This window comes from Mustelus asterias, chromosome 7 (genome assembly GCF_964213995.1).
Source record: "Mustelus asterias chromosome 7, sMusAst1.hap1.1, whole genome shotgun sequence".
In the NCBI taxonomy this organism is placed as follows: Eukaryota; Metazoa; Chordata; class Chondrichthyes; order Carcharhiniformes; family Triakidae; genus Mustelus; species Mustelus asterias.
Window position 1 is genome coordinate 137,625,684 of NC_135807.1, and position 25,560 is coordinate 137,651,243.

Sequence of the window (25,560 nt, forward strand, 5' to 3'; positions counted from 1 at the left end):
AAACAGCTGCTTCACAGTGAAACCTCGATTTTATTTGAAGAAGTAAAATGTATTTGCAAGAATTGGGCACATTTCTATTAATTAGCAGAACAAAAAAAAAACAAGTGTGTACCATTTTATGAATTTCAGCTCATCGAAAAGAGGTGTCCAGAGCTTGGATGTGGGTTAGAGCACTGCAAGCTGGGGAAATTGGGACAGAACACCCTTCTACCCAGACACCGAGCTTTCCAAACTTAAATAAAAATTCTCTTGCCGAATGTGGCGAGTTTCAGTTTCAAAAGTTTCTTTCTAATTGTATGAAAACGGTTTCCAGTTGCTTACCTAAATATGTGTGATAATGGTAGAATATGATAACATTTTTCAAATACATTTGTGATGAGTTTTATACAAGTCAATGTTCAGCCTGAATCCTGACCGTGGCCCACATCACATCATCAGGCGCCCCCAGTCTGACTGCACGGTCTGTGTCGCTGCAACAACACAGGAAATGTCGATTTGCTCATAAAATAGGGCTGAATAAAGTATCCCTCCCTTCTCTATTAATGGGAGACAATTCAAATAATTTAACACAGAATCAGATACAATAAACCTCGCCCCACAAGTTGGCAATGATCTGAATGGTAAATGTCAATCCGGCCCGGACTTGCTGCCCGCCGCTCCGCTCCTCAGCCTCCCTCACCAAGATGGCCGCCAGGTCCTCCCAGGCGGAGTCCGGCGCCGCTCTTTTTCCAACGCCGCCTCCTTGTTCCTGCCCGTGGCGGTGACGTCAGCGGGTGGGGATGAGTTGATGTCATATCCGGGTCAATATGGCGGCGCAATCTTCGGGAGCCGGATTGTGAGTAAAACAGAGCGGCCAGTCTCGCCCCCAGGGGGGTTCAACCGCCCACAACCCCCGGGGGGCGGGGGGGGTCGACCGCCCACAACCCCCGGGGGGGGTCGACCGCCCACAACCCCCGGGGGGGGGTCGACCGCCCACAACCCCCGGGGGGGGGTCGACCGCCCACAACCCCCGGGGGGGGGTCGACCGCCCACAACCCCCGGGGGGGGGTCGACCGCCCACAACCCCCGGGGGGGGGTCGACCGCCCACAACCCCCGGGGGGGGGTCGACCGCCCACAACCCCCGGGGGGGGGTCGACCGCCCACAACCCCCGGGGGGGGGTCGACCGCCCACAACCCCCGGGGGGGGGTCGACCGCCCACAACCCCCGGGGGGGGGTCGACCGCCCACAACCCCCGGGGGGGGGTCGACCGCCCACAACCCCCGGGGGGGGGTCGACCGCCCACAACCCCCGGGGGGGGGTCGACCGCCCACAACCCCCGGGGGGGGGTCGACCGCCCACAACCCCCGGGGGGGGGTCGACCGCCCACAACCCCCGGGGGGGGGTCGACCGCCCACAACCCCCGGGGGGGGGTCGACCGCCCACAACCCCCGGGGGGGGGTCGACCGCCCACAACCCCCGGGGGGGGGTCGACCGCCCACAACCCCCGGGGGGGGGTCGACCGCCCACAACCCCCGGGGGGGGGTCGACCGCCCACAACCCCCGGGGGGCGGGGGGTCGACCGCTCTCACGCCCAGTGCCTGACCACTCATACTGGACAATCAAATCCCAGAGAGTGACCGAGTGTCCCCACACACTGGACAATCATTTCTCAGGGTGAGCCTCTGCTCATGGGATGCGGAAGTCCTTGGTCATGCCTTTGTTACCTGTTGACTATTTCACTGCACTAATAGAATCGTAGAATGGTTACAGCACGGAAGAAGGTCATTCGCCCATCATGTTTCTGCTAGACCTCTGAACAGACAATCCACTTGATGCCACGCCGTGTAACCTGGCAATTTTTCTTCCTTTTCAGATGATCCAATTTCCTCTTGAATGTCTTGCTGTGTAAACAATGTTTCCTGATGTCTTCAATGCTTCTTTTGCCAGCTTCCTTACATTTATGCCTTCTGGTTCTCATCTGCCATTTGACATATTTGACCAACCTGTTCCTTTTGAAGCCCTACACTATCCCCTCCTCATGGTTCACAATACTTCCGTGTTTCATACTATCCAAAATTTTGAAGTGTGCTCTGTACATCAAGATCTAGATCATTAATATATATCAGGTCGAGCAGAGATTCTAATACCAATACTTTTGAAAATCCACTATAAACCATCCTCTAGTCTGAAAAACAACCACGCTCTGTTTCCTGCCACTCGGTCACTTTTGTATGGCTACTGTACCTTTTATTCCATGAGCTTTCTTTTTGCTCACAAATCTGTTGGGTGGCACTTTATCAAATGCTTAATGGCTCAACTCCCATATTCTACGCTCCATAAACTTGAGGTTATGCAAAGCTCTGCTGTAGACATAAGGGAGGAAGAAATTAACAACAGCCACTGAGTGTCCTAACCCTCACCATTCTGTTCACACATCGCCCCTTGTCCTTGCTGAACTACGTTTATTCCTGTTTCAACAACAGCGCGGTTATAAAATCCTCAACCTTGTTTTCGAATCCCTGCACGGACTTGCTCTCCCCCCACCTTCTCTGTAATCTCCTCCAGCCCAGCATCACTACCCTCCGAGCTATCACCGCTGTCCTGGCTTCTTGAGCATCTCCAATTTGATCGCTCAAACTTTGGAATATTGCCATAGTTCTGGGAAAAGTGTTCAATTCGAAACCGCAATGTATTTTCCTTAGGATGTAGGCTTGAATTTACCTGCTAGCTTTTGGAAGAGGTTCATTTCATCCTGTGTAGAGGTTGGCCCAGCCTCTGGTATCTTTCTTGTTGTAAATACAGTTTTGAGTTCCTTGCTGCACCCGTTTGCATCGAGCACCGAAGCATTTTCGGAAAGATGCATGCCTTTTTCCAGTTTGAATTTGATGTGTTTCTAGACTCTACTGTTGAACTTTTGTGGGGATCTGATAAATTGCTCCGATGGGAAATTAAGATTTGTACAGGAGGCCAAGCTCCAAGACGAAATTTTTGGGATCTGGACCACTCAGTAGATTGACATGTATTGAAAAGGCCAAGGCCTGTGTTGATGGAACTGCAAGTGTTTGAGACATGGTTGAGAGCTTCAAGTTTCTAAGTGTCCAGATCATCAACAACCTGTCATCAACAACCTGTCCTAGTCCCTCCACGCCGGCGCTATAGTTAAGAAGGCCCACCAATGTCTCTGCTTTCTCAGGAGGTTAAGGAAGTTTGGCATGTCCACTACGAATCTCACCAACCTTTACAGATGCACCATAGGGAGCATCCGTTCTGGTTGTATCGCAGCTTGGTCTGGCTCCTGCTCTGATCAAGACTGCAAGAAACTACAAAGGATCGTGAACGAAGCCCAATCCATCACACAAACCAGCCTCCCATCCATTGGCTCCACCTACACTTCCTGCTGCCTTGGAAAAGCAGCCAGCATAATCAAGGACCCCACACACCCCGGACATTCTCTCTTCCACCTTCTTTCATCAGGAAAAAGATACAAAAGTCTGAGATCATGTACCAACCGACTCAAGAACAGCTTATTCCCTGCTACCATCAGACTTTTGAATGGACTTACCTTATATTAAGTTGATCTTTCTCTATATCCTAGCTATGACAGTAACACTACATTCTGCAACCTCCTTTCCTTCTCTCCTATGTACTCTATGAATGGTATACTTTGCATAGCGCGCAAGAAACAATATTTTTTACTGTGTATCGATACAGGTGATAATAAATCAAATCAAATCATTAGCAGCTTCTTGCCTTCTCAGAGGAAGTTGGGAATACACCTATGTTAGGGTTTCATAATTGCTGTGTTCTCTCTAAATACTGGAAGGTTTGACAGTAACAATCAACTAATAACATTTTATATCCTGTTTGTCTGAGGCACAATAATGATGTGTTTAGTCTTGCTTGAGATGGGTGTGTTCTCGAGGCACTTTCCTCCGTGATAAATGTTATCTCCCAGAAATGCCGTTGAGTGTATGATGATGTACATGTTTCTCAATGTTTAATTTTTTTTCCTTTCTAGGTTAGGATGGCTTCTTAGTTGGCTGCCTAGTTGGTGTCCCACATCTTTGTCCCTTCTCAAGGATGCTGAGAATAAAATGCTACAGGGTAAGGAGAGATTGTTTAGCTCATTTGCCTGTTGGATTTTCTTTATAATTGTTGATGAGTCCTGGGTTAGCATCACTGAAGATATAGAAAGTGTGGCTTTATAAAAGTGCGCTGGTCAGGTAATTAGGGGAAAAAAAGAGACGTCGAAGCTTTTCATCTTGCACTCGTCAGGACACTTTGCAGGAATACCAGTGTAAGGAGAAAACAGCAATTTATACCGTGTGAGAAGTTACGCATATTGATACACAGGGACCTGTCATTTGCAGACAGAAAGAACATGTAAACACATTGCGCCTGTTTCAGCTGAACAAAATAAATTTGTTATTTGTGGATTCATTCCCCAATCAGGGTCAAGCCGCCCGGTCTAAATTACAAACACTGCTCGGCAGTTATCTGTCAGTCACCATCAACTGATGCATTCTCCATGGTAACACCTCTACCAATCAGAGTCCACTTACCAAGCAATTAGCATTCTATTCTCATAAATTATTGTTTCCCTCTTATACAGGTATTCTTGTGAAGTGTCCTGATGAGTGCAGGACAGAAAGCTTTGGCATGTCTTTTTTTTTTCAGCAGGACCCCAGATCTCAATCATATTGACGCTGGAAATCTGAAATACAATTAGAAAATTCTGGAAATACTTAGCAGGTTATTGCAGCATCTGTGGAGATAAAGTGTGTTAACATTTCAGGTCTACGACCTTTCAGTCAGAACTGGGAAAAGTTAGAACTGTAATAGGTTTGTGAGCAAGGTTGGGTGGGACATGAACAAGGAGAAGGTCTGTAATAGAGTAAAAGATCAGAGAGATTGAAGGAGAGAAGAGTTCATTTTCCGAGACCAAAGGAATGGAGATGGGGCAAGAACAGAAACAAGTGATGCGCCGAGAGCAAGTGTGCTGCTGACTGGGAGAAAAACAAAACAAAATGGAGCAGTGATTATATTTATATTGTGTGTAGTTTTGGGAATCCTGGCCTTAGGATGGATATACAGACAAGGGGAAGATGATCATGCATTCATTCACCAGGGGAATTCCTGGGACAAAGCTGTGGATTGGCCATTGTCCCTTCGAGTCTAAAGATATCTAGGTTAGGTGGATTAGCCATTGTAAATGTATGGGGTTGGGGGGGTAAGAAAGTACTTTTTCGGAGAGTAGTTGCAGACTCGAAGGGCCCAATGGCCGCCTTCTGCACTGTAGGGATTCTATGGTTCGAAGAGCAAGAGTAGATTGTATTAGTTGGGGAGCTAATTCATTTCAACCTTATTGCTGAAATTGATCCCTTACCTTGTTTGATTGTCCCTGCTGCAGACTCCTCCTGTCTACATTGAAAACAGTACTTACTGGTCTTTAATTCAGAAATGGAAGGGGGAGGTACGAGGCCAGATTGTTTTGTAGCAGTTAATAAGGTCGTAAGAAATAGGAGCAGGAGCAGGCAAATCGATACTTGAACCTGCTCCACCAGTCAGTACGATCACAGTAAGAAGTCTGTTTAACCTGTTAGTTAAAGTCCAACAGGTTTATTTGGTATCACGAGCTTTCAGAGCGGTGCTCCTTCGTCAGGTAACCAAATAAACCTGTTGGACTTTAACCTGGTGTTGTGAGACTTCTTACTGTGCCCATCCCAGTCCAACACTGGCATCTCCACATCATCAATAAGATCATGGCTGATCTGATTGCAATCTTAAGTTGACTTTTCTGTCTATCCTCTATAGCCCTTGAAAACTTAAACATCATGTTGTCTTCCAGTCTGACATCTAAACATTATCATTGGCGTGACTCCTGTTGAGTAGAATGAGCCTATATTCTCCAACATTCAAAGGAATGAGAGGTGATCTCATTGAAACATTTAAAACTCTTGGGGCTTGAAGGATGGATGCTCAGAGTTTGTTTCCCCTGGCTGGAGAGTTTAGAACTAGGGGTCACTGTCTCAGGTTAAAGGATCAACCATTTAGGACTAAGATAAGGAGGATTTGAATCTTTGACATTCTCTACCCTATGGGTCTGTGAATGCTCAGTTATTGAGTATATTCAAGCCTGAGATCGAATGAGCTGCCTTCTTGCACGCTGCAATCCATGTGGCGTAGGTGCATCCATGGTGCTGTTAGGAAAGGAGTTCCAGAACTTTGATCGAGTGACAGTGCAGGAGTGGTGATTATAATGCCAAGGCAGGATAATTTGTGTCTGGGAGGGGAACTTGCAGTGGTGGGGGTGTACCCATGCATCTGATCCCCTTGCCCTTCTCGGTGGTGGAGGTCATGGGTTTAGATGGTGCTACCAAAGGAGCCTTGGTGAGTTCCTGCAGTGCATCTTGTAGCTAAATCATAGAGTCCCTTTAGTGCAGACGGAGGCCGTTTGGCCCATCAAGTCTGCATCAACGCTTACCCCATAACCCCATGCAATTTAGCATGGCCAATCCACCTAAGCATATCTTTGGAGATGGTACACACTGCTGCCACTGTGCATCAGTGCTGGAGGGACTGAATGTTTAAAATGGTGGACGGGGTGCCAATCAAACGAGCTACTTTGTCCTGGATGGTGTTGAGCTTCTTGAGGGTTGTTGGAGCTGCACCCATCCAGGCAAGTGGGGAGTATTCCATCACACTCCTGACTTGTGCCTAATAGATGGTGGTCAAGCTTCAGGAAGACAGAAGGTGAGTTACTCATCACAGGATTCCCAGCCTCTGACCAGCTCTTGTAGCCACAGTATTTGTATGGCTGATCCAGTTGTTTCTGGTCTGATTGAACCACTAATTCAAGTTGGATTGCTGATTAATCAGCATATTGTTTGGCTAAGATCAGAAAGTGAAAAGAAAGCAAGTCCATGATATAGCTACTTTATATTTTGCAGGTGTCAGAAGTAAATTTACGAAAGAACATGTCTCGCTACCAAGTGGCAACAAGATATGGACACTAACGTTCAGCCAAGATACTCGGAACAAAACTCCACTCGTTCTGATTCATGGATTTGGAGGGGGAGTTGGACTCTGGACTTTGAACTTTGATGCACTTAGCCTAGAGCGCACTGTGTATGCTTTTGACCTGGTGGGATTTGGTCAGAGTAGTAGGCCACACTTTAGCATTGATTCAGTACTGGCAGAAACCCAGTTTGTGGAGTCTATCGAGGAATGGAGGGCCACGGTGGGAATGGAGAAAATGATTTTATTGGGACATAACCTTGGAGCATTTTTGGCTGCTTCATACACAATTAAATATCCACAAAGGTAGGTAGAAACAGTTTTGAAGAATCAGCTAAAAGAGGCAAAAAGGGAGGGTTTCAGTAAGCAGGTTTGATAAATCCCTGATTGCCACTTATCACGATCACTTCAAAAGTTGAAGCAACAATTTCTCGTTTGACCTATATTTTCTGCTCGTGATTTCCACTAACCAGGGACATGTCACTTGCCTTAAGACAGTGGGCTATAGATTCCCGTCCAGCTCCTGTTGATGAGCTGTGGATTCTCCTTCATTTTCAATCAGTATTGTTCATGAGGAGCTTTCAATGATTATTATCCAGATACCTGTTTTTTCCATCTAGTTGTGAGGCTCTATCACTAGAACTCCAGCTGTGAATAATAACCTGACAAACCTGTTCAAGAGTGAGAGGTGAATCTGGAACTGAGACCTCAGATAACCACCGTCAACTGTGAGGGGTGGCTAAACGCAAATAATGAAAATAATCAATTTTCCTGTGGTTCTGTAAAGTTCAATCCTAAATAACGATGCTGCTGTTTAGGATAAGGGCTTCTTTTGTTCTTCAGTTTCACAGAGTGGTGCTGACCTGAGGTGAGAGGAGAATGTTTACAGGCTGCACTGATGCTGATGTTAGACATTGCATCTGCAGTCTGTGGCTTTGTCTGTGATGTGGAGATGCCGGCGTTGGACTGGGGTAAGCACAGTAAGAAGTCTCACAACACCAGGTTAAAGTCCAACTGTTGTGAGACTTCTTACTGTGCTTTGTCTGTAGCCAGAGCTGGACACAATGAAGGACCAACCTATCTGTTCCAGGTCCTGTTTATTCCTAGCGGAAACTTCCTGACTAGTGACATTACAAATCCATCATGAGATACAAGGGTTGGGGTGGGGGAATCATTTCTCATCTGGTCATGAGAAATAACTGCAAGGCTGAAGCTTGGAGGAGGAGGGAGCCAAGTGTGAACAAGAAACTTGCATATTAACTACATTTTGTTTGATGGAGGTTTTCAAGAGTCACATCTGATAATGGAGAAAAGTCCCATCACATTCCAAGGGTCACACGGAGAGAAAGTATTGTGACCGAGAAGATCCTGATTCAATGGAATGATTCAGTGATCGCTGAAAGGTGCTGATTATTGACCTAGTTATGCTGTCGTCAAAGATGTACCGATGAACAAGCATTGATAACCCATCAGCAAAAAGTACAGGTCCACCAGTTAAATCATAGATGGCATTTCTCAAATTGCTCTCAGCACTCAGGATCATTTCCCACTGATTCCCCAAATCTACCCCTCGAATTAAAATAACACAAATGCAGTGAAGAAAGAGAAACCACGTTCTTGCCTTTTGTCCCAATCTGCCAGAGAAATTCATCCCAATTAAAGAAAATGGCTGGGCATTGTTTATAAAACCTAGCTTTTGACTTTTAGAGGTTCTGGAGATACTGGAGGGAATTTTAATCTCACTGAGATGAGTAAAGTTTATTTATTAGTCACAAGTAAGGCTTACATTAACATTGCAATGAAGTTACTGTGAAATTCCTCTTGTCGCCACAGTCCGGCGCCTGTTCGGGTCAATGCACCCTAACCAGCACATCTTTCAGACTGTGGGAGGAAACCGGAGCACCCGGAGGAAACCCACGCAGACACACGGAGAATGTGCAAACTCCCCACAGACAGTGACCCAAGCCGGGAATCGAACCCAGGTCCCTGGCGCTGTGAGGCAGCAGTGCTAACCACTGTGCTACCGTGCCGCCCCAAGAAACCCACCGAGGCAGATGGATCTTACACCTGCCCAATATTACTGGTTGAATTGAATGGAAAGTAAGATCAGACAGGGTGTGAAATCAACATTGCACCCAAACCCATCTGGTTCCCGGCTGACGGGGTAGGTTAACCCCAGATTTTTAAAAAACAATTCTTGTACCATCAATGGAGCTTTCTCTCTCTCTCATTCTTATATCCATCCCCTTTATGTTTCTCTTGGTTTCTCTCCTGCCTCTCCTCATTTAACTCTGGTGCCCACTAATCCTGCTGTATCTCTCTCACCATTATTTTTCTCTTTTCCAGCTCTTCTCGCTTTTGTTGTTTCTCCCGGTTTCCCTTTCTGCTTTTCTTTCTTTCTATTCTGTTTTGCTAATTTATCTTTGGGTTTCTCTTTGTGTCTCACCTGGCTCCTTGTGTGTTTCTTATTCTGTTTTCTGTATGTTCCTCTCTCTCCTGAGTCTCCATTACTCCCTTGTGACAAGCACAACAAAATTGATATCATATTGAGCTTCACACGTTACAGATTAGAGCCACGTTAGTCATGTATTTTTACTCTAAAATTCAACTTCAGATGACATAGTTAAATTGAAATTATCTGCTGAAATTTTTCTGACACTTTCAAAGAAGAACTTAATATTTCAGCCATTATTTTTATTTCAATTTCCTCATTCTTTAGGTCCTCATTCAAAACATTCTGCAGCTGTGGAATTATCTCTTCTGAATTTTCACACTGCTGCTGTTGAGTCCTCGGTGTCCTGTGGAAGGAGAGAACCACAACATGGGGCATCAGAAGGCCACCTGCTGCTCTTCATGGCTGTGGATCAGTGGGTAGCACGCTTGCCTCTGGGTCAGAAGATCATGGGTTCCAAGCTCCACTCCACAGACCTGAAGACAAAATGCCACTGCGGTGCGGTAATGAAGGAGTGCGGCACTGTCGGAAGTGCTGTCCTGTGGATGAGATGTTAAACCCAGGCCCAGTCTGCTCACTAAGGTGAACATGAAATGCCCCTTGGCAATATTTCGAAAAACGAGCAGGAAGTTCTCCACAGTGTCCTGGAACAATATTTATCCCTCAACCAACATCCGTGAAAGTACTTTAAGTACATTATCTCATTGCTGTGTGTGGTAGCTTGCTGTGTGCAATTGACTGCTGCATTTCCTACGTTACAACAGTAACTCCACTGAGTATTTCATTGGTTGTAAAGCACTTTGGGACATCCAAAGGTTGTGAAAGGCACTATAGAAATGCAGGTCTTTCTGTCAGGAAAATTTCACCCCAGATACCTTGAGTAAAACCGGTGTATAAGTGGCTATTGTAGAGACATCTAATAGTGAATGCATCTGCTTTGTTCAGGGTAAAGCACCTTATTCTGGTTGAACCATGGGGATTTCCAGAGCGACTTAACACACAACAGGAACGCCCAATGCCGATCTGGATAAAAGCCTTGGGTGCAATTCTGAGCCCATTCAACCCATTGGCGGGCCTTAGATTGGCTGGGCCCTTTGGTAAGGAAGCATTGCTGTGCTATATTCTGTTCCAATCAGAAATACGTTACACCAGCAAATTTTTTCTCAATCATACACTATTGGTGGACAGTGTACCAGTAATCTGAATATAAGTAAATCTGTTTTAACTTTCATACTGGAGGTCATATCTCAGATAATGTGTGGATGGAATAAATGCTAAGCCTTTGGATTCCTATAAAAAAATTTGTCTTATATTTTGCTTCGCTGCTTCTAGATTGTTGCTTTAACAACCTAGAGATTGAGAAAGAAATGGCGTTTCAATCACACAGGTTGTACAGCACAGAAACAGGCCATTTGGCCCACCAGTCCATACTGGTGTTTATGCTGCACTCAATCCTCCCATTGTTTTTTTTTTCATCTAAATCTACCATCATAACCCTCTACTCTCTTCTCCCTCAAATACTTCACCTGTTTTTCCTTGAATGCACCTATCCTCCCACTGAATCCATATGACCCTCCTTACCAGGGATTCTACTCAGCCCATTTACCCTCCTTGGGAAGGGTTACATTGGAACAGGAGGAGCCCCTTGAGCCTGCTCCGCTGTTCAAAGAGATCTTGTTTGATCTGTACCTCAAATCCATTTACCTGCCTTTGCTCCATAGTCCTTGAGACCCTCCACCAACAAAAGTCTGTGGCAATGAATCATCTTTCAGTGGGGAAATGTTTCTTCCATTTATCACAGGTCCAACTCTGGTTCAGCGATTAAGGCCAGACTTCAAGCAAAAGTTCTCTTTGGTGTGCGAAGATGAAAATACTGTCACTGAGTACATTTATCACTGCAATGCACAAACCCCCAGGTAAGCACTGGACGTAACTCTGCCGCTTGTTTTTTCCAGCTTGATAATTTCTTGGAGCTTCCTGGCACTTCTGTGAACTGAACCATAAACTACAGCAATGACGGTTGTTTGGATAGACTGGAGAAGCTGGGGCAGTTCTCCTTGAGGAAGAGAAGATTGAGTGGAGATTTGATAGAACCCTAGAAAGGTTATGATGCAGAGAGAGGCCATTCAGCCCATCATGTCTGCGTCAGCCAAAGTAGAGAAAAAAGAAACTAGCCTTTCATTTTAATACCACTTTCCAGCATCTGGTCTGTGGCCTTGTAGGTTCCAGCACTTCAGATCCAGGGACCTTTTAAATGAGTTGAGCGTTTCTGCCTCAACCACCAGTTCACACAGTGAAATCCAGACACCCACCACCCTCTGGGTGAAAAGGTTTTTCCTCATGTCCCCTCAAATCCTTCTACCAATAACCTTAAGTGACAGGCGGCGGATTATGGTGACTAGGGGAATTTCACAGTAACTTCATTGCAGTGTAATGTAAGTGTATGCCTCCGCTATGGGAAACAAGTCTTTCCTATCTTCCCTGTCTAGGCCCCTCATAATTTTGTAGACCTCAATTAGGTAATCCCTTAGCCTCCTGTGCTCTGAGGAAAACTACCCAGCCCCTCCAGTTTCTCCTCGTGGCTGCAATTTTCAAGCCCTGGGAACATTCCTGTAAATCTCCCCTGTACTCTCTCTAGAGCAATTATGCCCTTTTTGCAATGTGGTGACCAGAACTGTACTGTGGCTTAACCAGCATTTTATACAATTCCAACATTACATCCCTGTTTTTGTATTCAATACTTTGTCCAATAAAGGAAAGCATTCCATCTGCTTTCTCCTCTACCTGTCCTGTGGACATGCACTCCAAGGTCTCTCACTTCCTCAACCCCTCTCAATATTTTCCCGTTTATTGAGTATTTCCTTCCTTTGCCTGCCCTCCCCAAATGCATCAGCTCACTTCTCTGGATTGAATTCCATCTGTCAATTTTCTGCCTATTCAGCCAACCCATTGATATCATTCTGGAGTCGACAGCTATCCTCTCCACGATCAACTCAATGGCCAATTTTATAGAATAGAATCCCTACAGTACAGAAGGAGGCCATTCAGCCTATTGAGTCTGCACTGACAACAATCCCACCCTATCTCGTAACCGCACATATTTACCCTGCTAATCCCCCCCCAAAATTAGGGTCAATTTAGCATGGCCAGTCAACCTAACCCGCAAATCTTTGGACTGTGGGAGGAAACCCATACAGACACGGAGAGAACGTATAGACTCCACACAGACAATGACCCAAGCTGGGAATTGAACCCGGTGTCCCTGGTACTGTGAGGCAGCAGTGCTAACCACTATGCCACCGTGCTGCCCACCGCAAATCTTTGGATTGTGGGAGGAAACCGGAGCACCTGGAGGAAACCCACGCAGACACGGGGAGAATGTGCAAACTCCACACAGACAGTGAGCCAAGCCGGGAATTGAACCCGGGTCCCTGGTGCTGTCAGGCAGCAGTGCTAACCACTGTGCCACCCAAGTATTTAGAAGTATTCAAAATCATGAGAGGTCTGGACAGAATGGTGGAAGGATTGAGAACCAGAGGATTCGGATTTAATTAGTGGATCAATCCCACTCCAGTACTTGAGCACAAAAATCTGTGCTGACACTCCAGTGCAGTAGTGAGGGAGTGCTGCACTGTTACAAGTACTGTCGTTCAGATGAGACATAAAACCAAGGGCCCACCTGCTCTCCTCCCCCACCCTCCCTCCCCCCTCCTCCTAAGTGGGGGTAAGGAACCCCAAGGCACCATTTTGAAGAAGACACTGGAGTTGTCCCTGGTGTGGTGGCTGATATTCATCCGTCAATACTTCAATCCGATTAGCTGTCTATCCTGCCTGTGGTGTTGGTTGCCTTGTGATCCTCTTCACTTGGTGCCAAATTCAGATTAATATTGGGAAAGGGGACATCCATGCTGCAGAGATTGTTAGACGTTTGTGAGCAGCTTTCTTCAAGGTCAGTCGCGATTGTTGTCGCTTTGCCACTGACCGTGAATCCTGGCTGTTGAAATTTGTTGCTGTCTTTGCAATAAAAAGATGACTTCAAACATAAAATAATAGGATTAAGCTTGGGTGCCATTAACAGGACCGATTTAGGAAACTCAATCATTGAGTATGCTTTCCTCAGGCGCTCCAGATCTTTGGGTTGGAACCCCCAGAGGGACACGATTTTGGGGTCATGAGCTCTGAGGCAGCAATGCCAGCTCTGGAGCTCTGTGAGACCCCTTTAAATCTTGGTGTGGTTTTTTTCCCCCCTGTTGTTGGGCAAGGCTTAATGGTCTGCTCTGGTTGTTGCTACAACTACAGCCTGTAGAACAGTGGGCCTTCACTTTTACACAACAAACCCAGTAGCTTTTAAACCAGCCTGAAGCCATTCTCCCCCGCACCCCAAGCAAATAACTCTGCAACTCTCTAACCATCAACACCCCCTAATTTTCACTCTGGTGTCCCATAAAGTCTGAGACATTAAAACGGGATCATATTGGGAAAAAGTTTGGGAAGCGCTGGGTTAAATGTTGACGATTTTTCATTCAAATGCTGATTGAACCCAGAGCGCGCTCTGCAATGAATTGCTCCATCTCAAAAATGGAGAGAACTTAACACCCCACTCAAATCTCTTTCAACAGTCAATCACACGGCTATTGTAAAATGTTGCCGACTTTTCAATTTATCCCAGTTGAATGTGGGTTACACGAGAATGGAAAGAAAATTGTGAGAACATCCTGCCAAGTTTTCTTTTTCTCTATGTTTTTAGTGGTGAAGTTGCTTTCAAGAACATGACCATACCTTATGGCTGGGCTAAACAGCCAATGCTATTGAGGATGAATCAGATACAAGAGGACATCTCCATCACAGCAATCTATGGAGCTCGCTCCTGCATTGATGGCTACTCTGGAAAACAGATCAAAGCTCTCAGGCCAAAATCTTCAGTCAACATAATAGTAAGTAAATTATACTGGATTTTCTTTGAAAACCTACGCACTCGAGAGTCAGTCCATCACACAAACCAGCCTCCCATCCATTGACTGTGTTTATACTTCCCGCTACCTCGGGAAAAGCAGCCAGCATAATCGAGCTCCACCCACCCTGGACATACTCTCTTCCCCCTTCTTCCGTCGGGAAAAAGATGCAAAGGTCTGAGGTCATGTACCAACCGACTCGAGAACAGCTTCTTCCCTGCTGCCATCAGACTTTTGAATGGACCTACCTCACACTAAGTTGATCTTTCTCTACACCCTAGCTATGATTGTAACACTACATTCTGCACTCTGTCCTTTCCTTCTCTATGAACGGTATGCTTTGTCTGTATAGCGTGCAAGAAACAATACTTTTCACTGTATACATGTGACAATAAATCAAATCAAAATTTACACTGGCAATTACCTCCCTCCATCACATCTCTCAACCGTCCACAGTGCTGTCATATTTCGTGTCCACTCTTTGCCACACCATTGGTGGCAATGCCTTTAGCTGTCCAAGCCTTGCATTCCAGAATTCTTTCCCACAACCCTTCTACCTCTCTCCTTCTTTAAGGTGCTCCTTAAAATCCATCTCTTTCGGCCACCGCTCCTAACCCATCTTCTGTGACTCAGCATCCATTTTCTTGTCTGATTATATCTCTGTGAAGTGCCTCAGGATGTTTTTTCTTCGTTAAAGGCACTAGAAAGGCTCAAGCTGCTGCTGTTGGTCCTTCACATTTTGAAGTGGAGGTGAAAATTCAAGCGCAGAATGGTGAATTCCACTGCCATGATCCCCAGTGGGAATCACAGGAACAAATTAATAATCAGTCATTCCAATGTACAAATACCCCTGTACTTATTTTAAAACTAACACAACTGTCAAGTTCAAAGATTACAAAACATCAATCATCCTGTGCTATGCTATGACTGTGACACTGCATTCTGCACTCTCCTTTCCTTCTCTATGAACGGTATGTTTTGTCTGTATCGTGCGCAAGAAACAATACTCTTCACTCTATACTAATACATGTGACAATAAATCAAATCAGTTTGAGAGCTCATTAGGCCATGTGCAACAGTTCATCGAGCATTGGACTGGAAAAGGGACAGTATCCTGTGAAATTTGCAGCTAACCTCCATTTTTAGTCGTTTCTGTGGGTGGGCGTGTGTGGGTGGGTGTGTAGGTGTGTGTGTGTGTTTGAGGGTGGTGAGGGGAGGTGGTGAAGGGTGAGGAGGGCAAACATAGGAAGCTTCCACCTGAAATAGGTAAGAGCTTTATTAAAATCATAAAACATGGGAGTGTTGTCCGGCATGATAAGGGTCCCAAACTTTGCCAAATGTATCCGGTTTAGCACAGAGTAAACAAGTCAAGAATTCCATAGGTACACATTCCAGAATGATTTTATGACAATTCCTATTGAAGGGAGCTTATCACTAATCCATGAGCAAAAGGCTGGCATTCCATGCTGCAAATGTTAGGATATTGCCCAGCCTTTCCCCATTCGCATCACTGATCTTTTTGTCTGCGAGACCCAGCGTCAGATGCCCCGAACTCTAAGGCCATCAAAGATTCTCTCAAGCTCTTTAAGTACGTTGAACCAAAAGGTTTAACATTAGACCAAATGTAGGTAATCCCCCCATGTCCTAAATAGGTTCTTGATTGACAAGAGAGTTAAAGGGTATCACGGGTAGACAGGAATATAGAACTGAGATCATCCACGATCTTGGAGGGGGCTTGAGAGGCTGAATGGCCCATTCCTGCTCCTAATATGTATGTTTGTACGTTGATTAGACCCAAAAAGTTTAGATTGGAGTATTTGAGCAAGGGGACTTTTAGAATTGGTAGGTGATTCTAATTAGCAGCTGGAGCTAAGATGCTCAGATCACCAAGCTTGCTTCGCTAGGCGGTCGCAATGATTAATTTTTTTAAAGTGTCAGCCATTTGGACAGAAGCATATTTGAAAATTTTTATGGTCAAGTTTTAATCAGCCATCCAAGGACAGGCTGATTGCTTGATGTTTTACAGTTTCTCTCTCGGATTTGTTGGACTATAAATGGAGCCCTTCTTTCCAATCAGCATACGTGATAGTTTTCGTTACCAACAGCCTTCCTTGGGAATACTCTCATGTACACCTTATCTCTCCAGAAAACATAATCGCCTCGTGAAACGACCTTGGAGATCTGAACATATTAGTTCTAGCTATTAATTAGAATCATGTGCCATTTCTAAAAGTCCTTTTGTTCAAAGGCTGTGATCTAGACTTCTCGGGTCTTGTTTTAACCCCAGGCATTTTCCCAGAATGTGATTTAATATATTATTTTTAAAAGGATACATTACTTCTCACTGTTGCTATATGTGATACATAAGAAATAAGTGCAAGAATAGGCCTCCCAGCCCTTCGAACCTGCTCTACCATTTAAAAAGGTCATGGTTAACCTGATTTTGGCCTCACCTCCACTTCCCCACCTGTTATTCATAACCTTTGACTCCCCTTGCTCAGCCTTGAATATATTCAATGACCCATCACACCCAGCTGTCTGGGGAAGACAATCCCAAACATTAAGGACTCTCTGAGAGAAAAAATTCCTCCTCATCTCCATCTTTGTTGTACGCAGTTTTGGTCCCCTTATTTGAGGAAAGATGTAGTGGCATTGGAGGCAGTTCAGAGGAGGTTCACTAGATTGATTCCAGAGATGAGGTGTTTGTCGTATGAAGAGAGATTGAACAGTTTAGACCGATACTGTCCGGAATTGAGAAGAATGAGCGGAGATCAAATGGAGGTATACAAGATGATAAAAGGTACGGATAAAGTAGACGTGGAGTGGATGCTTCCGCTGCTGGGGCATTCTAGGACAAGAGGTCATAGTCTTCGGATAAGGGGTGGCAAATATAAAAGAGTTGAGGAGAAACTACTTCTCCCAAAGGGCTGTGAATCTGTGGAATTCGCTCCCCCAAAGTGCAGTGGATGCTGGGACAGTGAGTAAATTTAAGGAGAAGTTAGACAGATTTTTAATTGGTAATGGGTTGAAAGGTTATGGGGAGAAGGCAGGGAAATGGGGATGAGGAGCATATCAGCCATGATCGAATGGTGGAGCGGGCCTGATGGGCCGAATGGCCTAATTCTGCTCTTATATCCTAAATCTCATCTCAATTAAGATGTGGAGATGCCGGTGTTGGACTGGGGTGGGCACAGTAAGAAATCTCACAACACCAGGTTAAAGTCCAACAGGTTTATTTGGTAGCACGAGCTTTCGGAGCGCTGCTCCTTCAACAGGTGACCATCACCAGAAAAACCACTCACCTGGTGTTGAGATTTCTTACTGTCATCTTAAATAAGGGAACCCTTATTTTGAAACTCTGCCCCCAGCTGTAGATTGTCCCACGAGGGAACCTTCCTCTCAGAACCAATCCTGTCAGTCCCCCTCAGAATCTTTCATGATCACCTCTCATTCTTCTTCCACATTCCAATGAGTTATTATCACAACCTGCTCAACCTTTTCTCATAAGACAAATCCCTCATCCCAGGAATGAGCCTTCTCTGAACTGCCTACAGTGTAAGTATGAGACTAATGCAAAGGGAGTTATCTCAGAAATGCCCTGTACACTTGTGACAAGACTTGCAGTTAAAACAAGACTTCCCTGCTTTTATACACATCCCCTTTGCAATAAAGACCAACCTGTGTACAGGTACACAGGTCATTGAAAGTAGCAACGCAGGTGGCGAAGTTAGTCAAGAAGACGTGGCATGCTTGTCTTCATCGGCCGGGGCATTGACAAGTCATGTTGCAGCTTTATAGAACCTTAGTTAGGCCACACTTGGAATATAGTGTTCAATTCTAGTCGCCACACTAGTAGAAGGATGTGGAGGCTTTGGAGAGGGTACAGAAAAGATTTACCAAGATGTTGCCTGGTATGGAGGGCATTAACTATGAGGAGAGGTTGGAGAAACTTGGTTTGTTCTCACTGGGACGACGGAGGTTGAGGGGCGACCTGATAGAAGTCTACAAGATTATGAGGGGCATGGACAGAGTGGATAGTCAGAAGCTTTTTCCCAGGGTGGAGGAGTCAATTACTTGGGGGCATAGATTTAAGGTGCGAGGGGCAAGGTTTAAAGGAGATGTACGAGGCAAGTTTTTTACACAGAGGGTGGTGGGTGCCTGGAACTCGCTGCCGGGGTAGGTAGTGGAAGCGGATACGGTAGTGACTTTTAAGGGGCGTCATGAATAGGATGGGAATAGAGGGATATGGTCCCTGGAAGGGTAGGGGGTTTTAGTTCAGTCGGGCAGCATGGTCGGTGCAGGCTTGGAGGGCCGAAGGGCCTGTTCCTGTGCTGTAATTTTCTTTGTTCTTTATTCCATTTGCCTTCCTAATTACTTGCTGTACCTAAATGCTAACCTTTTGTGTATCATATATAAGGGCACAAAGATCCCTCTCTGCAGCAGCATTTTATCGTCTCTGTCCATTTAATGGATATTCTGCTTTTCTATTCTTCTGGATAACCTCTCTTTCTCCCATATTATACTCCATCTGCCAAGTTTTTGTCCAGCCACTTAACCTGTCTACAACGCTTTACAGGGACTATTTCACACCTCTCTCTGTATCATCAGCAAATCTGGCTGCAATTCACTTAATTCCTTTATCCAATCATTAATATAGATTATAGATAGTTAAGACCACAGCCCCTTTCCAGAATCTAGGAAATTTTGGAAGATAGTCAATTCATCCCCCATCTCTGCAGCCAGTTTTTAGGACCCTGGGATGCAGGCCATCAGGTCCAGGGGATTTGTCAGCCTTTACTTCCATTAGTTTGCCTATTACTTTTTCTTCAGTGATAATTATTCCAAATTCCTCCCTCTCTTGCCATAATCAATATCTCAAGTATATTATCAATATCTGATACATAATTAACATCGGAGAGATCATCAATATCTGAGGTACAGTTTTTGAATCTTTTAAGACGTGTCATATTTTAAATCTTGGGCAAGTACCAACTTACCATTTCTTTGAGAGCATCTATCCTTGGCTTGAGTTACAAGTAAGCTCTTGGTAATGTATTTAGGAAACTATTAGCAAACACAGCCTAGTAATTGCTCTTAGCTGGCAGACATTCTGTGTATGAGATCTCACTGCAGTCTTTGAGAGTGGTACACCATCATCTGAGACCTTGGGGCTAAGTTTAAAATAAGTGAATTTATTTTAAAAGAAGCAACAATCTCAAAAGATGGTTACACACTTGCAGAAGACATTCTTCTCTTTAAATAGATGAAATAATGAAATGACTGCAGTTCTAAGAACAAAACTATTGCCTGGAAATCACTTTTAATCAATTGTGTGTTGCCCTTTGTTGGATTTCTCATACCCTGTGATTCAGTGGGTAGCGTTCTGAGTCAGAAGGCTGAGTTCTATTCCAGGAACCTAAGCATGAGATTTAGATTGATGGTCCCAGTGCAGTGCTGAGGGATTGCTGCACTGGCAGAAAAACCATCTTCCAGATAAGATGTTAACCGATTTGCCCTCTTGGGTGGATGCAAAAGTTCTCACAACACCATTCTGAAGAAGAGCAGGGGAATTCTCCCTGGTGTCCTGGCCAATATCTATCCCTCAACCAAAATCACAAAATGGATTGGTCATTGCTGTTTGTGGGAGCTTGTTGTATACAATAGCAGCCGTGTGTTTGCTGCATTATCACAGTAACTACACTTCAAAAAGCTCCCCATTAGCTGGTAAGTGGTTTGGGCCATCATGGGGTTTGTGAAAGGCGCCATAGAAATGCAAGTTTTTCATTTTTCTAAAGCAAGCAGATAATCTGATCAGGATACGGCTTAAAAATCATAAGGAGGTTAAGACGCTGTTTCAAAGTTTTGGACAAAGTATGATACGGCACAGGCCCTTTGGCCCACCAAACCTGTGCCGACACATGACGCCTTTCTAAAGACCTTTTGCCTCTAAGCGGTCTGTATCCTGCAATTCCCTGCGACTACTTGTATAAGCAGCTCATGAAGGACTCACTGCTGCGCAAGGATACTCGAGTTTAATTTTTAAAAGGTCCATGAGAAATGCCACAGTAATACCATCCAACTTGAATCCTAGAAACAGATAGTTGGTTGATGATACAAAAAAGCTGCATGCAGAACTGCAGTGTGAGAAAATAGTAACTTTGAAAGAGTTCAGCGAATAACCCTGTATCTCACCGAAGAAACAAGTGATTACACATTTACCAACTTCACATTGTATAAGTCGTCACAGCTTCTTGCATGAAAATGTGCCACAGATATTGCCCTTTACTTTCTTTCAGTCCACGTTTGTAAACTAAGGAAATGTAGCAGTGGTCCATATTTTACCAAACACCAATTTTGAGCAGACTGATTATCTGATTATTACATGAAATTGACAGTGTAGTGGCAATTTTCTCGGTGGATATGTGGTACTGACTGCTGCCTATATTCCGCAACCTCTTTCTGGAAGACAGGTTGATATTTTTGAAAGAAAAGAGAAATACTGCATGTGTTTGAAAGTTATCTACAAAAACGTAATTTGGCACTTAAGTTTGGGTTCTTTAATTTTATCTGCTCAAGGAGTTAGAGGAAAGATAAATCTATAAATACATAACTGTATTTGATCGCAGTTACGTTGTTTGTTTTGCATTTTAAAGCTTCTAATCAAGTCTTCTGGAATGGACTGAAATATAATCTTATAGAGGAATAAGGCCAGTTCATTGAGTAAAAGCAATTAACAAGCAGAACTTGCTGACTGTTTATCTGGAAGTGCTCCAAAAACTTAAAGATGTGGACACTCTAAAAGCTTTTTGGAGGATGAAGATTTACCCAGTGAGTATCCTGAGATTTTAAAAAATTCATTTATGGGATGTGGGCATCGCTGCCCGGGCCAGCATTTATTGCCCATCCCTAACTGCCCTCCATTTCAGAGGGCATTTAAGTGCCAACCACATTGCTGTGGGTCTGGACTCATTTGTTTTATTATTGTCACATGTATTAACATACAGTGAAAATGATTGTTTCTTGCGTGCTATACAGGCAAAGCATTCTGCTTTTAGAGAAAGAAAGGAGTGCAGAATGTAGTGTTACAGTCATAGCTAGAGTGTACAGAAAGATCAACTTAATGCAAGGTAGGTCCATTCAAAAGTCTGATAGTAACAGGGAAGAAGCTGTCAGCCAGACCGGGTAAGGATGACAGATTTCCTTCCCTAAAAGAGATTAGTGAACCAGATGGGTTTTTATGACAATTAGCAATGGTTTTATGGCCATCATTAAGACTATTAATTCTAGATTTTTTTATCTGAATTCAAGTTTCACCAACTGCTGTGGTGGGATTCGAACCCGGGTCCCCAGATCTTGCTCAGGGTCTCTGCATTACTAGTCCAGTGACAATATCACTGCGTCACTGCCTCCCAGACACAGATACAAACTGAATAATCCAGGACAAAAAAAACTTTATGTAAAAATGTATTAAAAATCAAAACAAGAAATTGTTCAACGTATTTTGTCAACGTTAACACACTTGTCTTTTTTTTGCTTGATAGGCTATTCGAGGTGCTGGCCATTATGTGTATGCTGATCAGCCAGAAGACTTCAATCAAACAGTACTGGGAATCTGCAGTACCATAGACTAATAATCAGACAGTACTGAGAATTTGCTGTACTGTACTTAACAATCATAGCACTGGGAATCTGCACTACTGTACATTATCAATCAGACAGTACCGTGAATCTGCAGAATGTACACCAATCAATGTTGGATTTCTGCAGCCTTGCCAACTAACCTCTGCATTTTTAATTCAAAGTGTATGAATGCAAACAAGAAAGTTAATATTAACCACACCAGCTTTGCACTGGAAGATGAATTTAATGATGATTCCTGTCTAAAACTTAGAAATTCAAAACAAGACTTATGCCAATACCGTCTATCTTTGTTTAAACAAAATGCTTTTTAGTATTGCTATACTGAGTTTTACTTTTGATTACCTCTGCCATCACAGTATTTCATTGTGCAATATTAATCTTGATATATCACAACTATTTAATATTATGTTTGTATAATTTTAGTACTATGATTATGAGCAAAGATTTTTGTTTTAATTGAAAATGTAAATGCTTTTGAAAGAATTTTATAAATTTAAAGTGACTTAAAGCCACCTTAGACAATGGGTTATTTTTAAAGTTGTTTGGCACGAGCTTTCTGTTCAGTTTCTCCATGTTGCTTGCTCACATTCACAGTCACTGCTCTCCGAAAGGTAATTATTTCTGAGAAATGTGACGCATTGCTATGTCAGTGCAGATCTTTCTATGTTTAGTTGAAAATTGGGGTTACTCATTGCTGCTCAACCCCCTCCCCGAGAGAAGTCACAGCAAGAATGAAGTTGCATCGATACTTTGATCTGTTGTGTCTAACTGGCAGTCTCTCGACACTTCTAACACTGAGTCAACAAACAGAATTATACAATAATTACAGCAATACACATAGCATGAAGTTGAAGTGAAGATAAAACAACTAACTGACATCTTCAGTCGCAGTACAGCACTTCACTCCTATCGCTACAAGCAAATCCGTAGGCAGTGGTCGGTAGTTAGTATTGTTCTTTCTCAATCGTTGATGTTAGGTGATTGGGACCATGAAGAGACATTGCCTTGGGCATGACAGTGTAGACAAGAAATAAGTCCAGTAACTTGTAACCAAAACAGAAAATGCTGGAAAACCTCAGCAGGTCTGGCAGCATCTGTGGAGAGAAAATCTGTGGAGACGTTTCGAGTCTGGATGACCTTCATCAGCGACAAAACATTGGCTCTATTCTCTCTCCACAGATGCTGTCAGGCCTGCTGAGATTTTCCAGCATTTTCTGTTTTTGTTTCAGATTCCAGCATCTGCAGTATTTTGCTTTTATCCCAGTAACGTGTAAGCCAGCTACTAAATGTAACAAAAGCGTTCATGGTATAAATGTTGTGTTGATGTGAAATGGACATTTCGGAAAGTAACGTGTTCTAAATTGCAGGGACGCAATCCCATTTAGAACTGAGATGAGAAATTACTGCACTCAAAGACTAATGACTCTTTGGAATTCTCTACCCCGGGGCATATCATTGGATACATTTAAAGCGGGGATAGACAGATTTTTGGTGACTTGGAATCCAGGGACATGGGGAGTGGATGGGAAAATGGAGTTGAAGCCTAAGATCAGCCATCAGGTCTACCCCTGCTCCTACCTCTTGTATTACGCAAAGCTCTTAGTGATATTTTAACTCTTGTAGCCTCATGTGCTTTCATAGAGGGTTCACATTCCAAATTATCAAAGGTTCAGTGATGGATAAACCTCTAAGGCAGGGATTCTATTCCATTGCAGAACCACCGGGGGCGAATTTTCCCATTCCACCCGCCACGGGAATTGGAGCGGGCAAGGGGCGGACCATGGAAAGGTCTGTAGACATCGGGCAGGATTTTCTGGTTTTGAGGTGGGCGTGGCTGGAAAGTCCTCGTGGTGTACCGCAAGGATCTCTTTTGGGGCCACTGCTGTTTGTCATTTTTATAAATGACCTGGATGAGGGCATAGAAGGAAGGGTAAGTAAATTTGCGGATGACACTTAAGTCGGTGGAGTTGTGGACAGTGCGGAAAGATGTTGCAGGTTACAGAGGGACATAGATTAGCTGGGCTGAGAGGTGGCAAATGGAGTTTAATGCGGAAAAGTGTGAGGTGATTCACTTTGGAAGGAGTAACAAGAATACAGAGTACTGGGCTAATGGTAAGATACTTGGTAGTGTGGATGAGCAGAGAGAACTCGGTGTCCTTGTGCATAGATCCCTGAAAGTTGGCACCCAGGTTGATAGGGTTGTTAAGGCGTACAGTGTGTTAGCTTTTATTGGTAGAGGGATTGAGTTTCGGAACCATGATGTCATGTTGCAGCTGTACAAAACTCTGGTGCGGTCGCACTTGGAGTATTGCTTACAGTTCTGGTCGCTGTATTATAGGAAGGATGTGGAAGCATTGGAAAGGGTGCAGAGGTGATTTACCAGGATGTTGCCTGGTATGGTGGGAAGGTCTTATGAGGAAAGGCTGTTTTCGTTAGAGAGAAGAAGGTTAAGAGGTGACTTAATCGAGGCATACAAGATGATCAGAGGATTAGACAGGGTGGATAGTAGGAGCCTTTTTCCTCAGATGGTGATGGCTAGCATGAGGGGACATAGCTTTAAATTGAGGGGTGAGAGATATTGGACATAGGGGGCATAAGTTGGGAACAGAAACTCAGGGAAAGGCACTAATGAAAAGTGGAACTTTTTCAAGGAACAAATACTGGGTGTCCTTGATAGGTATGTCCCTGTCAGGCAGGGAGGAAATGACCGAGTGAGGGAACCATGGTTCACGAAAGAGGTGGAATGTCTTGTGAAAAGGAAGAGGGAAGCTCATGTAGGGATGAGGAAACATGGTTCAGATGGCTCGATTGAGGGTTACAAGTTAGCAAGGAACGAGCTGAAAAAGGGGCTTAGGAGAGCGAGGAGGGGACATGAGAAGTCCTTGGCGGGTCGGATCAAGGAAAACCCCAAGGCTTTTTACTCTTATGTGAGGAATAAAAGAATGACCAGGGTGAGATTAGGGCCGGTCAAGGACAGTAGTGGGAACTTGTGTATGGAGTCAGTAGAGATAGGCGAGGTGATGAATGAATACTTTTCTTCAGTGATCACCAAGGAGAGGGGCCATGTTTTTGAGGAAGAGAAGGTGTTACAGGCTAATAGGCTGGAGGAAATAGATGTTCGGAGGGAGGATGTCCTGGCAGTTTTGAATAAACTGAAGGTCGATAAGTCCCCTGGGCCTGATGAAGTATGTCCTAGGATTCTTTGGGAGGCAAGGGATGAGATTGCAGAGCCTTTGGCTTTGATCTTTGGGTCCTCACTGTCCACGGGGATGGTCACAGTAAGGAGTCTAACAACACCAGGTTAAAGTCCAACAGGTTTATTTGGTAGCAAAAGCCACACAAGTTTTCGGAGCTCTAAGCCCCTTCTACTCACCTGAAGAAGGGGCTTAGAGCTCCGAAAGCTTGTGTGGCTTTTGCTACCAAATAAACCTGTTGGACTTTAACCTGGTGTTGTTAAACTTCTTACTGTGTTTACCTCAGTCCAACGCCGGCATCTCCACATCACGGGAATGGTGCC

At 44.4% G+C, this 25,560-nt stretch overlaps 1 protein-coding gene across 1 annotated transcript; it reads left to right on the forward strand.

Annotated features, from left to right (window-relative positions):
• The first annotated feature begins 752 nt into the window (after positions 1 to 752).
• Positions 753 to 22,593, forward strand: abhd5a (abhydrolase domain containing 5, lysophosphatidic acid acyltransferase a). Its single transcript, XM_078216892.1, has 7 exons — positions 753 to 835; positions 4,000 to 4,085; positions 6,932 to 7,304; positions 10,396 to 10,547; positions 11,252 to 11,366; positions 14,198 to 14,384; positions 21,944 to 22,593. The coding sequence occupies exons 1-7, from the start codon at positions 807 to 809 to the stop codon at positions 22,031 to 22,033; spliced, it is 1,032 nt and encodes a 343-aa protein (XP_078073018.1). The 5' UTR covers positions 753 to 806; the 3' UTR covers positions 22,034 to 22,593.
• The last annotated feature ends 2,967 nt before the right edge of the window (positions 22,594 to 25,560 follow it).

Coding starts and splice junctions, on each gene's coding strand:
- abhd5a (XM_078216892.1), top strand. CDS start 807: ATGGCGGCGCAATCTTCGGGAGCCGGATT. Junction 7,305..10,395: donor ACAATTAAATATCCACAAAG/GTAGGTAGAAAC, acceptor TGCTTTGTTCAG/GGTAAAGCACCTTATTCTGG. Junction 14,385..21,943: donor AATCTTCAGTCAACATAATA/GTAAGTAAATTA, acceptor TTTGCTTGATAG/GCTATTCGAGGTGCTGGCCA.